Here is a 16,185-nt window from a genome sequence, read left to right as displayed (position 1 = left end):
AAAAGGAAAGTGATCAAGTGGATGAAAAATGTAACCAGGTGAATTTAAAGTAAATGGAGTTGATGCCATTGTCCAATAGATGAATGAAAGAAGAGCAGGTCAGGTGAGCGAAGCTGAATGAAAGAAAAGTTGGAGTGAAGACAACAACAACAACAACATGCATTTTAAGGCCATTTTCCCTGCTAGAGCGGGGGTTAGCCTTGCGGTCCCCATGACAATCTTCTCCATTTTGCCCTATTTTCTGCATCTCTCCTTGTTAACCCCCTTGCCTGCATTTCTTCTTCCACCATCTTTAGCCAAGTCTTTCTCGGTCTTCCCAGTCGTCTACTTCCTTCTACATTAACTTCCATCACTCTTCTCAACCAGTCACTTTCATCCTTCCTCAACACATGACCAAACCATCTCAACCTGTTCCTCTTCACAGCATCAATCACAGGCTCTATTCCCATCATCTTTCGCAATTCATCATTTGTCTTCCTCTCTCTCAACGATACTCCGCACATCCATCGAACCATTCGCATTTCCACCCTTTCCAGCCTTCGTTGCTGCTCTACGTTCATTACCCATGTCTCGCTCCCATAAATCATAACACTTCTCACACATGCAGCATACACCTTTCCCTTCAGCTTCAGCGACACTCTCCTCCTCATCAGCACGCCACTCAGTTCCCGAAACTTCTTCCATGCACATCTCACTCGAGCAACCGTTGCCGAGTCTGATCCACCTTCTCCATTCAGCATGTCTCCGAGGTAGCAAAATGTTTTCACACCTTCCAGCTTCACGCCGTCTCCAAGATCCAACTCAACATTTCCTCCATCTGCAGCTCCCTCTGTGCACACCTTACATTTGAATGTAGCTGCCACACTGGTAAATGACCCTCTCAGACCACTACATTTTTGATGAACCCACTCAGCACACATTGTACACTGAATGGAGTTCACTCCGACACCCTTCCTGCACACAGCACACGGCCACTTCCCAGTTCTTTCCACCTCACCACCTGCTTTACCACTTGCCATCACCTTTGTCTTTCCGATATTCACCTTCAGACCTTTTGTCTCCATACATTCCTTCCACTTGTTCATCTTTTCCTTCAGTCCATCCATACTTTCCGCAATCAACACCAGATCATCTGCATACAACAACTCCCACGGTAAACCCTCCTTTACGTTCTGAGCCAGCACCTCCATCACAGCTACAAATAGTAGTGGACTTAGTACCGACCCCTGATGCACTCCCACCTTCACCTCAAACTCACCACTGTTCCCGTCCTTCGTCCTTACAGCTGTGCGTGCTCTTTTGTACATTGCCATCACTACTCTGATCAACCATTCCTCCACTCCTAACTTCCTCAATGCCCATGTCAATACTTTGCGTGGAACCCTATCGAATGCTTTCTCCAGATCAACAAACCCAAAAAAACAACTTCTTCCTCTTATCCATGTACTTCTCCTGCAACTGCCTCACAATGAAAAGCGCATCTGTCGTTCCTCTTCCTGGCATAAATCCAAACTGCATTTCGTCGATCTTCACTTTCTTCCTTATCCTCCTCTCCAACACCCTTTCCAATACCTTCATTCCATGCTCCATTAACTTTATCGCTCGGTACGAGCCACACTCCAGAGGGTCACCTTTCCCCTTGTATAGAGGGACGAGGGTACTCAGTTCCCAATCCACTGGAATGTGGCCTTCTTTCACCACCAGATTACAGATCTCTGTCATTCTCTTCACACCCCAACTTCCTGCTGCCTTCAACATATCTCCCACAACTCCCGTCGGCCCTCCCGCTTTTCCACTCTTCATTGCTTTTATCGCTTCCTCAACTTCCTTCTCAGTTATCTTCTCTGCCGGTCCTAAAACTGGGTTACTCTCTATGTTGCCATCCCATTCATTCTCTGTATTCAACAGCATTTCCATATATCTTTTCCATCTTCCTTTAATTCCATCTGGGTCCACAACGATTTGTCCCACTTCATCCTTCAAGCAACTCACCCCCATCACATCACACCTCTCTTTCGCTATGTGCTTTGCAATCCTGAATACGGCTTTCTGACCCTCTTCCGAATCCAAGCGTTCTCCGAACATTTTCTTACATCCCTCCTGCGCCTTTGCTACCTCTTTCTTTGCAGCCTTCCTGGCTGCCTTATAACTTTCATGCTCTGCTGTTTCTGCTCCCGTACCCTTCGCCTTCTGCCACTCTTTGAACTTCTTCCTCTTCTCGTCAATCCTCTTTCCAACTTCAACATCCCACCACCATGTTTCCGAGTGCCTCGGTGGTCCTTTTGTCCATCCACATACCTCACCAACGGCTCCCAACAGACTAGCTTTCATTGACATCCAACCACTTTCAAGCTCAACCACATCATCCTCGACCCTACTCAGCCTCTCTTTTAATGCCTCCCTTACTGTCACCTCTTTCAACCTCCACACCTTCATTCTCGGTTGGTACTTCACCTCCCGAGCTCTCCTCGCACCTTTCACCCTTATGTCGCAGACAACCAAGTGGTGCTGTGAAACAGCCTCCTCCCCCGGGATCACCTTTGTGTCCCGGAGGTGCCCCCTATCTCGCCTACGCACCATCAGGTAGTCAACGGTTGTCGTCGACCCACCTGACGTGTATGTAACAAGCTTATTGTCCTCTTTCTGGAACTGAGTATTACAAATCAACAAATCAGCTCCATCAGCAAACTCCAAAATCCTTTCACCTTCTCCATTTCTCACACCATATCCGTAACCCCCATGAACTCCCTCAAAACCATCCATACTCCTTCCCACATGTCCATTCAGGTCTCCTCCCACCACAACAACTTCCTCATCTTTCACGTTTTCCATCAGCTTCTCTATCGCACACCAGAACTTGTCCTTCTCTTCATCGCTTCGACCAACCTGCGGAGCATATCCCGAGATGACGTTCACCAAGAGCTTTCCAATCATCATTTTCACCATCATCAACCTATCACTCACTCTAGTCACACTCACCACACTGTCTACAAACTCCTCAGAAAACAGGACACCAACACCATTCATGCCCTCCGGGCACCCTTGCCACACAAACTTGTATTTCTGTCCCTGCCTACCCTTCACCATTCTCACACCACTTCCCTTCCATCTCGTCTCTTGCACACAACATATGTCCACTCTTCTTCTGACCAATACTTCCACCACTTCTCCTGATCTCCCTGTCATTGTCCCTACATTCCATGTCCCAAACCTCAGAAACCGATCTCCACTTCGGGCTGCACCCTGCCCATATGTACTTGTGATTGTCATGGTTCTCTTTTTGAGGCAATGTTTTTATGGCCGGATGCCCTTCCTGACGCCAACCCCCCTAGTCGTCTCTTACGACACGCAGGGATACGGTGTACCTATTCTGACCAGGGTACACACTGGGAAACGTTTAAAACATGGAAATTCTGGGGGGGGGGTGGGGGGGGGTGTAACGTTAAAGTGAAGTGAAGCATGAAGCATGTTAAAGTTAAAACATGGAGTGAAGACGTTAAAAGGATTTGAGCTTCGCTCCGCATGGGCTGGTGGATTGGAACGTGCAGGTAGAGATCTGCTATTCTTAGATTGCAAAACCATATTCGTCGTGATAATACATCGATAGGATCCCCGACCAAGGTTATCTGCAGACCCGACCATTGTGCAATTTGGAAAAGGGAGGAGTGGGTATCTTCCTGTAATTCACCAAATGTCCGTTCGTCCGTTCCCAGGTATTGCAAAAACGGCTGAACCAATCCAACGATATTTAGGGTGGGTAATCCTGGGACCCCCTGGAGTAAAACAGGGTATATTGTCTCAACAATTTCACCTTTGGTCTCCAGCATTTTCGGGTTTGGAGTCCCGCATAACGTTATTTTCCTGGGTGCAGCACAAACGGCTGCACCGATCGCTGCACCGTAATCACGCAGGACATCCCAAGAACCAAAAAAATACCAACCAGGTGGAGTACTGGGGGTGCACGGCCACCTATCGGGCCCACGGACAACGTCGGCCGCAATACCAAGCGTGTTCCGTTAGCAAGCAGCTCGCTTACCGCTCGCCAAGCGGCTCGCTTGATTCAAAGCGCTCAAGGAAGCACTCCAAGGTAACGGAACGGAGTGCTCGACACCTCTTATCACCGATAACGAGCTGCTTGCCAACAGAACACACCTTTGTTGCTCCCCTCCTTCTCTCAACCTTCGCTCCTCCCCCCATCAATCCTTCGTGCGACCTCCGTTACCTCAGAACACCGTTGCTCAGCAACCGAAGAGGCGGAAGTGGCAGACAAAGCATCAGGCGTGAAAGTTCAACTTGGTCAAAGAATAAATGTGAATATTACCGCAGATGGATTGTAGAATGGCTGAATTATAAATAAAACATTGTTAAAACCAGGACGAAGACTTCTCTAAACACAAGAATTCACCTTTAGGGGCGTGGTCTGTATTCCAAGCACCTGCGGATCGCGCGAAATTCTCGAATCTTCTCCCTCAGCTGAGGTAAATGTTGTTTTTGAAATCCGTGGAGGATAATAACAAGAGATCGTTTGGGGATTACTCACCGGAGGTTTCAGGGAAAATCACTTCAATTTATTGAAATCCTGCGGGTCAAACGACACGAACAACGGCGGGAGAAGTTCGAGAGAAAACACGAACGAACGGAAAATCTGATCGGTGTTTCCGACGACGTCCGCGTTTAGTTATTAAATGCTTTATGGTAAATCTGATCGGTGTTTCCGACGACGTCCGCGTTTAGTTATTAAATGCTTTACATTTCCGGTTTCGCATCAGTGTTTAAGACTAGGAGACAGAGTGAACGGTCGCAGATCTTCCAACCTTTGTTTTTTCTTCCCCGTCCTTTTCACCCCTTTACCTTTTTCCCTACTCAACCTGAAGATCTCGCGAACGGTCCCTTCTTGAAGGAGAAATCCTTCGTTTTCTTATTCACTCTCTTATTATCCACGTGTGTGTTGATGTTATTCTTATGCAGGTGGAGTTGCACCTGTGGTGAAAATTTCCTGTCAATCAGACCAACGATTTCATGAGGATCGAAACCTCGAAGAACAACGGTGCCCACCTGATGATCCATGGGGCAAAGGGGGGCATTAAGCTCCAGAGTTTCCCTGAAACCATCATCCCAGTAGGGGAGTGGTCTTTCTGTCTTCTACCGACTCCTCTCCGGCCTTGCTCCCCCAGCTCTCTCTGTGCTCTGTCCCCCCAATATTCCTACAGGTCGCACAAGATCTGCCTGCAACCCTCTTATGGTTAAACTGCCAAAATCAAGACTCTCTGCTCACCTTCACTCCTTCATTCCTCTTTTCTCCCGCCTCTGGAACAAACTCCCCCACTCCCTTCAATCCCACTCCTCCCTCCAGGTCTTTAAAACAGCTGTTCACCACCATCTCTTATCTTCCCCCATCGAAAACCTTGATCTTTTCTACCCCCGGTAATTCACCCCAGAGTCCTTGCAGTGTTCATATGTTTTAATCCTCTCCCACCTCCCCCCAAGTCCTCCCGATGTCCCTGCTCTCAAATGTTGTGTTTGTGTCCTTCCCCTTCTTCCCCCTCTCTTTTGTGTCCTCCCCCCTCTCTCCCCATCTTGTCTGTCGCTCCCCTTGTTTTTTGTGTTTTGTGTGTCGGTTTGTCTTTTTGTGTGATTAATGTTTGCTCTTTCACGAGCCTCGATCTTGTATACAAAAAAAAAAAAAAAAAAAAAAAAAAAAGAGGGCATTAAGCTCCACTACATTGTAAATGCATTTTATCATAACTTCCTGTACAAGAAAAACTCATTCTGATTGGATCTTGAGTCACTTGAGAACATGGCTGGTGTATCATGAATAACATATAATGCATTTACAATGTAGTGGAGCTTAATGCCCCCTGGAGCTTAATGCCCCCCTTTGTGTAGTGGAGCCTAATGCCCCCTGGAGCTTAATGCCCCCCTTTGTGTAGTGGAGCCTAATGCCCCCTGGAGCTTAATGTCCCCCTTTGTGAAGTGGAGCCTAATGCCCCCTGGAGCTTAATGCCCCCCTTTGTGTAGTGGAGCCTAATGCCCCCTGGAGCTTAATGCCCCCCTTTGTGTAGTGGAGCCTAATGCCCCCTGGAGCTTAATGCCCCCCTTTGTGTAGTGGAAACTAATGCCCCTTGGAGCTTAATGCCCCCCTTTGTGTCGTGGAGCCTAATGCCCCCTGGAGCTTAATGCCCCCCTTTGTGCCCCCCTTTGCCCTACAATTAATTGAGTGTGTGTGTGTGTGTGTGTGTGTATATCCTGGTTACAAGTCCAACCCCTCCTCAGCGTGGTAACTAGGTGAACGGCGGTGTATCATCACCTGCCGGCTAACGGGGCTCTGGCATCATACCAAAGGATCACAATGATCCCAGGCACAGTTCCAGCATGTTCCCATGAGTGCTCACCTTCGGGGAACTTGCAGCACTCCCAGCTGAAGATGAAGTCTCCACAGAGAGCAAAGCAACGCAAGGGCTGAGGGAACTGTGTCGCCCATAACACACCGAGGCCGAGATCGTGACCCCTTGATACAAGTCCAACCCCTCCTCAGCGTGGTAACTAGGTGAACGGCGGTGTATCATCACCTGCCGGCTAACGGGGCTCTGGCATCATACCAAAGGATCACAATGATCCCAGGCACAGTTCCAGCATGTTCCCATGAGTGCTCACCTTCGGGGAACTTGCAGCACTCCCAGCTGAAGATGAAGTCTCCACAGAGAGCAAAGCAACGCAAGGGCTGAGGGAACTGTGTCGCCCGTAACACACCGAGGCCGAGATCGTGACCCCTTGAACTCTTCATCTTTGATAAAGTGTCTTTTGTTGTGCGTAGTTTTTCCCGCCAGGGAATAATGCATTCGCTCGTGTCCGTCCGTGTGTGCGCGTGTGTGTGTGCGTGTGTTTGTGAACAAGATATCTGGAAAGGTTCTGAACGGATTTGGATGAAAGTTGGTGGGATGATTGCCCTTGGGATAAGGAAGAATTGATTCGTTTTTGGTGAAGCTCAGGATATTATTCCGGGTCCAGGAATTTTTTGGGGAAATTTTTTTGGGAAAGATTTTTTCTGTTTTACTGCATTAAAGCTTTTATTCTTATTCTTAAATGATGTTTTTCTCCTCTAATTCCGAGATATATCAAAATAAATTCTCTGACAGTTAGGGCTTACTTTTTCATTTTCTTGTTTTGGGGAGAGGGGATGTTAAACAAAACATATTATTCCAACTAAACCCACAGCGGGAGTATGCGCCCTACTGAGTGGCGTCCTCGTTGTGTCTTTTATCGACCATATAAAACACTGTGTGTGTGTGTATTTGTGTGTCTGTCCCCTTCATAAGGGTAGGTTTTAAAGGCTTTGAGTAGTGCTTCAAGAGAGATTTGAGTTGGGGGTTTAATCGGAAATCTTTCAACACGCCCCTGTGTCCACAGGTTAAAATACCACTATAATTCACCAACTGTCCGTCTGTCTGCCCGTCTGTCCATCCGTAGGTACCGCAAAAATGGCTGAACTGATCCCAACGATATTTTGGGTGGGTAATCCTGGGATTCCCTGGAGTAAAATAGGCTATATTGTTTTGGCAATTTCAGCTTTGGCCTCCAGCATTTTCAGGTTTTGACTCCCACATAGTTATTTTCCCGGGTGCCACACAAATGGCTGCACCGATTGGACTCAGTGACCTCGGACAAAGAGCTTTTATAAGGACATGGGTTGAATCCCTGCTTCAGAGAATGCCAACCTCCTCCCCGCCATCACAGTAGTCTCCCCAACTCACAATCCCACTAGATATGCGGAAAGGATGACCCAAAACCAATTATCTTCTTTTTGATTCATATATAAACATCATTAAAAGTAAATAATGACCTCGGCCAAAGTTCAAACGACGTGAGTTTAATCTGTACATCAGAGAATTCCACATTGCTATTTGGGTGGTGTATAAGCTAACAGATCGCTGGCTCCATCGGCTCAAAATACTTTTAACTGTTGACTTGGTAGTTTTTACAATGAAGGAAACATTAACAATGTTATTTTGTTAGAAGTTTTAAAATGTTAAAAGTTTATTTTGTGATTAATTTGTGATTGGAGTTATGTTGTTTGGAATGAAAAAAGATATCGAGTTCAAGTAAATGACGACATGCCGTGATGGTTTCTACTTTCTGAACGTGAACTTCACGGATCGCCATATGCAGATTCGCCACGGACACACGATCGATGTTTCTATACGTGAACGTACCCGTTTGTTTGCGAACGGGTACTTTTTTCATGGAAGACCTTCACGAACTTGCTGTCCATGTCTGACGTGCGACTGAAGGTGCTCCAGGAATGTGGAATTAATTGGTTTCATGCTTTAGCATTCGCCATATCTGTATTGCCTGTTTGCTTCTGGCCTCCCACCCGTGCATAGCTGGGGTATCTCACTCGTTTCGATAATATGAGTATAGATAATGGGTATTCCTCTGAACATTTCATTGGTTGTAGTATTGTTTTGAATCAGGCTACGCCAGCCACTTTTGCGAACACAACAAAGCACCTCTCAGTCGCTTACAAAGCGGTCGATGCAGAATGACTGGGTTGGCAGGCGATAGCAAGCTGCTTGCGAATGGAACTCACCCTCTTGTCCAGATCAATAAATAGCTCAGCCTCTCAAAGCATTACCAATCATTCATTCAGATCAGATCAGATCCAATCAATCAATCAGATCGGTTCATTGGAATCTCCTGCGATGAAACTAAATCCGAGGGCCTTTCACTCACTCACCGCAGGCAGGTAGGTGGTCTTTCTGTCTTCTTCCGACTCCTCTCCGGCCTTGCTCCCCCAGCTCTCTCTGTGTTCTGTACCCCCAATATTCCTGCAGGTCGCACAAGATCTGCCAGTAACGCTCTCCTGGTGAAATTGCCAAAACCAAGACTCTCTGCTCACCTTCACTCCTTCATTCCTCTTTTCTCCCGCCTCTGGAACAAACTCCCTCACTCTCTTCAATCCCATTCATCCCTCCAGGTCTTTAAAACAGCTGTTCACCACCACCTCTTATCTTCCCCCATCCAAAACCTTGATCTTTTCTACCCCCGCTAATTTCACCCCAGATTCACTTTTTTGAAATACCAACTTCTTTCAGGGAACTCCTTGCAGTGTTCATATGTTTTATGCCTCTCCCACCTCCCCCCCCCCCCCCCCCAAGCCCTCTCCCTCCCACATTTTTCTCGATGTCCCTGCTCTCAAATGTTGTGTTTGTGTCCTTCCCCCTCTCTCCCCATCTTGGCTACCGCTCCCCTTATTTTGTGTTTTATGTGTCGGTTTGATTGTTTGTGTGATAAATGTTAGCTCTTTCACGAGCCTCGATCTCGTATACAAAAAAGAAAAAAAGACTTCGGGAGCCTGGACCAACAGGCAGCCATGACGGGTATTCGAAACAAACGTGTCGCATTTAAGAGACAGAATTCATCAGATCCCACAGGAAGTCCCGGACAAGAAAGATGCGGAATAACGGACAACAAGTGGCAGACGAGAAGAAAAAGGCTGGATAGTGCCATTCACCGAGTCATGAAAACACAACCATCCTTGACAATGTTGTTGAATGTCGGCCGAGGCCCTCACGTTTTCACCTTTGTTCCCTTTTAAATTTGTCTTCTCCACAACCACTTGAGCGATTTACATGAAACTTTCAACACAGGAGCGCTTAGCCATGGATACATGTCTTACAAATTTACATGATGATTGGATGGAAAAGGTAAAATGTGCCCAGGATTCCAAAAAGTCTGACTTCTGTTGGCATGGGTTGCAGCAGGGTGTTTCAGGTATCAGGAACAAATGGCCTTGAGCTCGCTTCGCTCAACATCGACCAAAGTGAACAAGGAAAAACCTCTTCACAGGACCACTGTGAATGTGGGGAAAGAGGGGGGGAATATCCCAGGCAGAATGATAAATTGTCCTTCGCCAAATTTGTGATTATCAATTTGGCTCCGCCTGCCTGACTTGGTCGGACCTGCCAGGAGCAAGGCTCGAGCAGGTATAGCTATCGAGGTCACAGGACCACGTGAGCTTCCCCACTACGATCAAAGTGGTTTCACGATTAGGGAAGAAAGTAGACGACTGGATGGACACATGTTCCCAAGATAAAAGGAAATGAGCAAATGAATATGGATCGACAATCAAGATCTAGAAGAAGCACAAAAGATTTTCAAAATGCCTTGGAGGTGACGTCCTCATCCCAATGCTCCTGAATGAGCACAACACCAATGGGGTTCCTGACTCGTGGTATATCAAGATAAGACACATCAAATTAAGACTTCCTCAGTACGAAAAAACAACTTTTGAGTTTGACATCATTCAGAGCTGCACCCACTGGGATTGGTGGAGTATTGTTGTTGTTTCGGATGCAGCCTGTGGCTACTGGTTGCATCATTTCCTGGAAACGCATCTGTGCTGCTGATGCAGTGCCCCTATTACCAGTAAGCTGGTAAGCATTTTGTTGACCTCGGAAAGATGACCGGCTGAGTCAACCACCCGGTGTTACTTCAACAGCATGACAGGTGCTCAAACTCAACATCCTAACATCTGAAACCAGCCACCTGATCCGTGACTTTTTGAAGAAATTAAACACAGTCGGACCCCGGACCCCGCCATTCGCGGCATTTTCCAGGAAAGTATCCTCCGCGAGTCGTGGGGTCCCACGGTATTACGTTCCAGGATCCCCCAAAGCGACTGTCTTCCAAGAATGTTCTTGATTGACAAGTAAAAAAAATTTTTTTTCTCACTTTGCATAAAATATTATTTCAATCCAATGTTGCTTTTTCATCAGAAGCATTTTCATGCCCCGAGAGCACCAAGCAATGTCGCAGACAAACCGGATTAACAGCCCGGCAAATGATACATCACAAGCAAACTCCCCGATCAAAGGGCACGTAGGATAGCCTGAAGGTGGAGGTATGCTCACACACCTGTGAGCTGGAGGTATGCTCACTCACCTGTGAGCTGTCTATTGAAACATTTATTTAATTTAACTCTCAGCTTGGGCAATGGGTTGAACACTGTCTGCTTTGGGATGTCAGGCTTCGAGGTTCGAATCCTGTCCTTTTACTTATTATTTAAGGATTATAAAATATTTTATTGTTATTTTATATTTATTTTTAAAATATTTTACTTGCAGACCATAGAATTATAACCAGGCTAAGTCACAGTTTAGTCATTTCGACAAAAACGTGAAAAATATTTTTATGTTTATATTGCTCACTTACGTTTAAGTGATCATATTTGTTTCATTCCTGCATCACCAAAAGGTTCAATTAAATAGTTATGTATGTTTTCATCACTCCTATGGGGTAAAAATAGGGCAAAACTCCAACATCCCAATATGGCTAATATTATAACCAGCTAAGTCACAATGGACTTGGCCCATTTGTAATATTGATACAAGTGGGCGTTGCTTAGTAAATGTTAAAAAGAGCACAAGGAACGGAAATATACCGGTCATTTTATCATGAGTGATTTATTCAATAAAAGTGTAACTATTTGACCAACGTTCAGAAAACTATAAATGTTTAGAACTACAAACCTTCAGACAACTTTAAGGGGGCATTATACCATTGAAGGCAAAAAAAAAACATTTTTTTACAAATATACAAATGCATCAATTAAAATGTTTGTTTCCTAGTATTGTATATATGTACCAAGTTTGAACGTAAATGGACTTGTCATAGAGAAGATATAAGCTGTAAAGTGGTAATTCATCATTTGTATGCGTCTGGTTACCATGGTAACCATGCATAATATAATGCTACGTAATGTATACCAATGTAATGTTCATATATCAAGCAACATGTACATATATAGTTTTGCATATTTTCAATCAAGACATTTTATCAAAAAGTGCATTACTGTGATTCAGTGTTGTTTTTACTGTGTTCAGTGTAATGGGGAGCTTATATCTTCTCTATGACAAGTCCATTTACGTTCAAACTTGGTACATATATACAATACTAGGAAACAAACATTTTAATTGATGCATTTGTATATTTGTAAAAAAATGTTTTTTTTTTGCATTCAATGGTATAATGCCCCCTTAAATGTTCAGAAAACTATAAATGTTCAGATTATGAACATGTTTAAATGTTTAGTCTATATTCATGTAGTTCAGGAGTACAAGGCCTCATTCAGTATTCGTAATCGTCACCATCGCTGTCACTTTCATCATTGTTGCCATTTTTGCGATGCACATGTCCAACATGTGGCAGATTTCGGTAAAAATCCTGATGTTCTAGAGGTATGATGTTCTTATTCACTAGTTTCTGAAGATCATTATATTTTTCTAGCTTAAGAGGAACATGCCCACCAGGATATTTCTGTTGTGGATTGTTGGCTGCTTCATTTGCTTTCCTTTTGTATGGATTGAACTTGACCTAGGGCTCAAATTGACTGCAGCTGTGCCTTGCCCACACATCATTTTTATGAGGTATGAGCCGGGAAATATTATTTAAGCTTACCTTTATATTTTATGAAATGTATCAGGTCATAAAAACATGAGCTAAGCTGACTTCAGCAAAATGGCTGACAGGCATGAGCCATGTGCCCACTTCGTGTCGAGTACTACAACCAGGCTGTCACATAGGTGGACTGAGCCTGAATGTAATTCTGTATTTTGACCTATTTACTCGGTTCTAGTTCGGGCCATGATGCAGATATCACCCAGGTAGTGGTTTTAGACAATGGAGAGAGCCATCTTTTATGTAAAAATGTCACTAACTCAATATCTATAAAAAAATGTGACTGAGCCTGGTTATAATTCTATGGTCTTCAATTTATAAAATAAATTAATAAATTAGTTTAATTAATTAATTAATTTATTTATTTATTTATTAAATTTAAATTAATACATTTATTAAATTAATACATAATTAAAAATTAAATTAAAAATAAAAAAATACATAATAATTAATACATAATAATTATAAAATTAATTTAAAATTAATACTTTTATTAAATTTATTAATAAAACTAAATTAATAAATAAATAAATTAATAAACATTTAAAAAATATTTTAAAAATATTTTATTGTTACTGCAGATGGAGGAAATGTTGAGTTGGATCTTGGAGACGGCGTGAAGCTGGAAGGTGTGAAAACATTTTGTTACCTAGGAGACATGCTGAATGGAGAAGGTGGATCAGACTCGGCAACGGTTGCTAGAGTGAGATGTGCATGGAAGAAGTTTCGGGAACTGAGTGGCGTGCTGATGAGGAGGGGAGTGTCGTTGAAGCTGAAGGGAAAGGTGTATGCTGCATGTGTGAGAAGTGTTATGATTTATGGGAGCGAGACATGGGTAATGAACGTAGAGCAGCAACGAAGGCTGGAAAGGGTGGAAATGCGAATGGTTCGATGGATGTGCGGAGTATCGTTGAGAGAGAGGAAGACAAATGATGAATTGCGAAAGATGATGGGAATAGAGCCTGTGATTGATGCTGTGAAGAGAAACAGGTTGAGATGGTTTGGTCATGTGTTGAGGAAGGATGAAAGTGACTGGTTGAGAAGAGTGACGGAAATGAATGTAGAAGGAAGTAGAGGACGGGGAAGACCGAGAAAGACTTGGCTAAAGATGGTCGAAGAAGAAATGCGGGCAAGGGGGTTAACAAGGGGAGACACAGGAAATAGGGTAAAATGGAGAAGATTGTCATGGGGACCGCAAGTCTCACCCCCGCTCTTGCAGGGAAAATGGCCTTAAAATGCCTGTTGTTGTTGTATAAAATATTTTATTGTTAAAAATATTCAATCTGAACACATGGAACTTTGGACAAGTGGAATAAACATGGTCTAAGTTCGAATTCCTGCTTTTTAATCCTTTATTTAAATACTCTTGATACTTGAATGTAAAAAAAAAAAGGAAAAAAAAAAGGCATCAAGAGCATTAGGGCCCATGTTTAAAGACTTGGCTCAAAGGGCCTCGATTCGAATCCTGGACTTCAAATGTAGCTTTCATTGAAGGGGACGGTGAGAGTGTTTACCATCGCTAACTACAGGTCTGTTGGACGTACAAAAATTAATATATTCTCTCCTGGTGTTGGCTTAGTGGTTAGGGTGCCGGCTTGGGATCCTAGGATCCTGGGTTCGAATCCCGGTCGATTGCTGAATTAACGCCAGGGGGGTTGACTCAGCCTGTCATCCTTCCGAGGTCGGCAAATTGAGTACCAGCTTGCTGGGATGAATGATCCCGGTGTGTACCCCGATTTAGAATAGGTACACCGTATCCCTGCGCATCGAAGAGCGTGACCAAGTGTTGGCGTCAGGAAGGGCATCCGGCCATAAAAACATTGCCTCAAACAGGGAACCATGATTGTCATGGGGCCCACAAGGCTAACCCCCGCTCTAGCGGGGAAAATGGCCTTAAAACGATCATTCATTCATTCATTCATATTCTCCATGTACGGTAAACGTGCGCCTTGTCGTGCCTGCGTGAGGGGGTATTACAAGTCGAATGGAATATCCAATTCTCGGCATGAAAAACAAACGTCAAGGAAGTGGGGAAATTCAGGACGGGGTTTTTTTTTGCTCGTAAGTAAACAAATAAAAACAAAACTGTATTTTAATGGGTCGAAAATTCAAATGATCAAAAATAATCTCAACCAGATACCACAACTAATTCCACACATAGGAAACAGAACGCAGTTTCAAACACCATGTGACGTCATTGTAGCACAAGTTGAGAAAACAAAAGGAACAAATTTCAACAAGATGGGAGCAAGAGCGATGAACAGCCAACAAAGTTCATGGCCTGACATCAAATTCAACAAAACTAGATTTCTATGAGAATTTTAAATGCATTTTCCTACCCATAATGCTTTGTGCGTTTCATTTTTACAATAACCTTTTACCCTTGAAGCCAAACGGCACGGGCTCGATGAGCCGAGCAGCCTCCTGTCGTTTGCTCGCATCAACACCGCTTTCGTATTTCTTTGAGGCCTGCACAATCATTCACCAACCCTCGCTTAATCCGAATGAAATATAACCTCCAAAGAATCCGCCGTGCACTCGGACAACCCCAAACATGCCGAATCTGTGCTGAAAGGAAGAAAAAAAACAACAACCCAAACCCAACAGTGGAACGTACGAATGACGATTCAAAAAGGAAAGCACTCTAATACTGTTCAGGAATGTACATTTTTATCCGTATAAATTAAGTGGCTTCACTTGCTATGTTCACATCACTGGACTTTCCAAGCAGGATGGTTATTGCTCATGCGATAAATCCCACGTTACAAACCGTCAAGTGCACAAAAAAATTAAAAGAATATTACAAACCATGCGGTGAGAGGACTAAATGTACAAAGTTTCGGGGAAAATAAGCTAAAACAATCTGCTCTTTGCATTAAGGCATTTTATGATTCAATTGCTTATTGCGTAAAGCTAAATTTCAAATCAACGAGTGACATTTACATCATAAGATGGATGCCGCCCAACCACCCCAAAACTGTCCCCCATCCTCATCAGCACCTTAAAATCAAGTTAGGTGGTCCTTGGAAAGCAAAGAATGGTTGCAAATGATAAGATGAAAACGACACCGGTGAGGTGTTCACGTGGTTCCTTGCTCTTTGGCTCTCTCTTTCCTGTTCACCTGCGGATAAAACACCAGAACGCATGACTACACTATCTAGCCTCAAAAAAGAAACTATCTCTCAAACCCCTTTTCAATCAAGAGGTCATTTGAAGGTGTGTAGCTATTTCAGGTAGAGAGAGAGGGATAATTACAAGAAAGATCAATATAGAAACTGACTTAGCTAAAAAGCGGTTCAGATTTCGGGCCGAACGTTGCAGGCCATCAATCCTTTGGAAGGAGCGCGGGTTCAGTGGTTATGATCTTATTCAGGTTATGAAAATTATTGAGGTTATGATCAAAAAGGTAAGTTTTGTTAATTCGGTCACAATCCTTAAAAAGTAGGTCAAGGACACAAATCGAATATCAGGTGCACTATAATGATACCAGAATATCTTGGAAGGCCAAGCGGTCTTTGAAATTCCACATTAGAAAAATTTGACGATGACAAAAAACACTTTTCAGACCGCCATTTTACCTTGGCCTTGACCTTGACCCTGGAGGGGTATGATGTACGTACCCCTCCGGGTTAAAAGTGTAAACGCGCCTTACTCCAGGCTATCGAGAGGGCAATTTCATTCTGATCAGACAAAAATTAGCTGAGTCTTGGTGAAAAATGTTAAAATGTC

The 16,185-nt window shown here is 44.0% G+C and overlaps 1 protein-coding gene across 2 annotated transcripts in view; it reads right to left on the bottom strand.

Moving 5' to 3' along the window:
• Window positions 1-14,628: 14,628 nt before the first annotated feature.
• LOC137438210 (protein CASC3) overlaps window positions 14,629-16,185 on the bottom strand; it is a 78,399-nt gene continuing 76,842 nt past the window's right edge. For both annotated transcript variants that reach the window (XR_013621044.1, XM_078766483.1), the window contains exon 13: window positions 14,629-15,577. Coding sequence is in view for 1 of the 2 variants with exons in the window: in XM_078766483.1 (XP_078622609.1) it covers window positions 15,536-15,577 (42 nt within the window). In the remaining variant the exon portion in view is untranslated. The remainder of the gene's footprint in view (window positions 15,578-16,185) is intronic.

This window comes from Myxine glutinosa, chromosome 12, assembly GCF_964187855.1.
Source record: "Myxine glutinosa chromosome 12, kmMyxGlut1.1, whole genome shotgun sequence".
Taxonomy (NCBI): Eukaryota; Metazoa; Chordata; class Myxini; order Myxiniformes; family Myxinidae; genus Myxine; species Myxine glutinosa.
The sequence above is the reverse complement of the archived record's forward strand: the minus strand, read 5'-3'. Positions and strand labels throughout refer to the sequence as shown.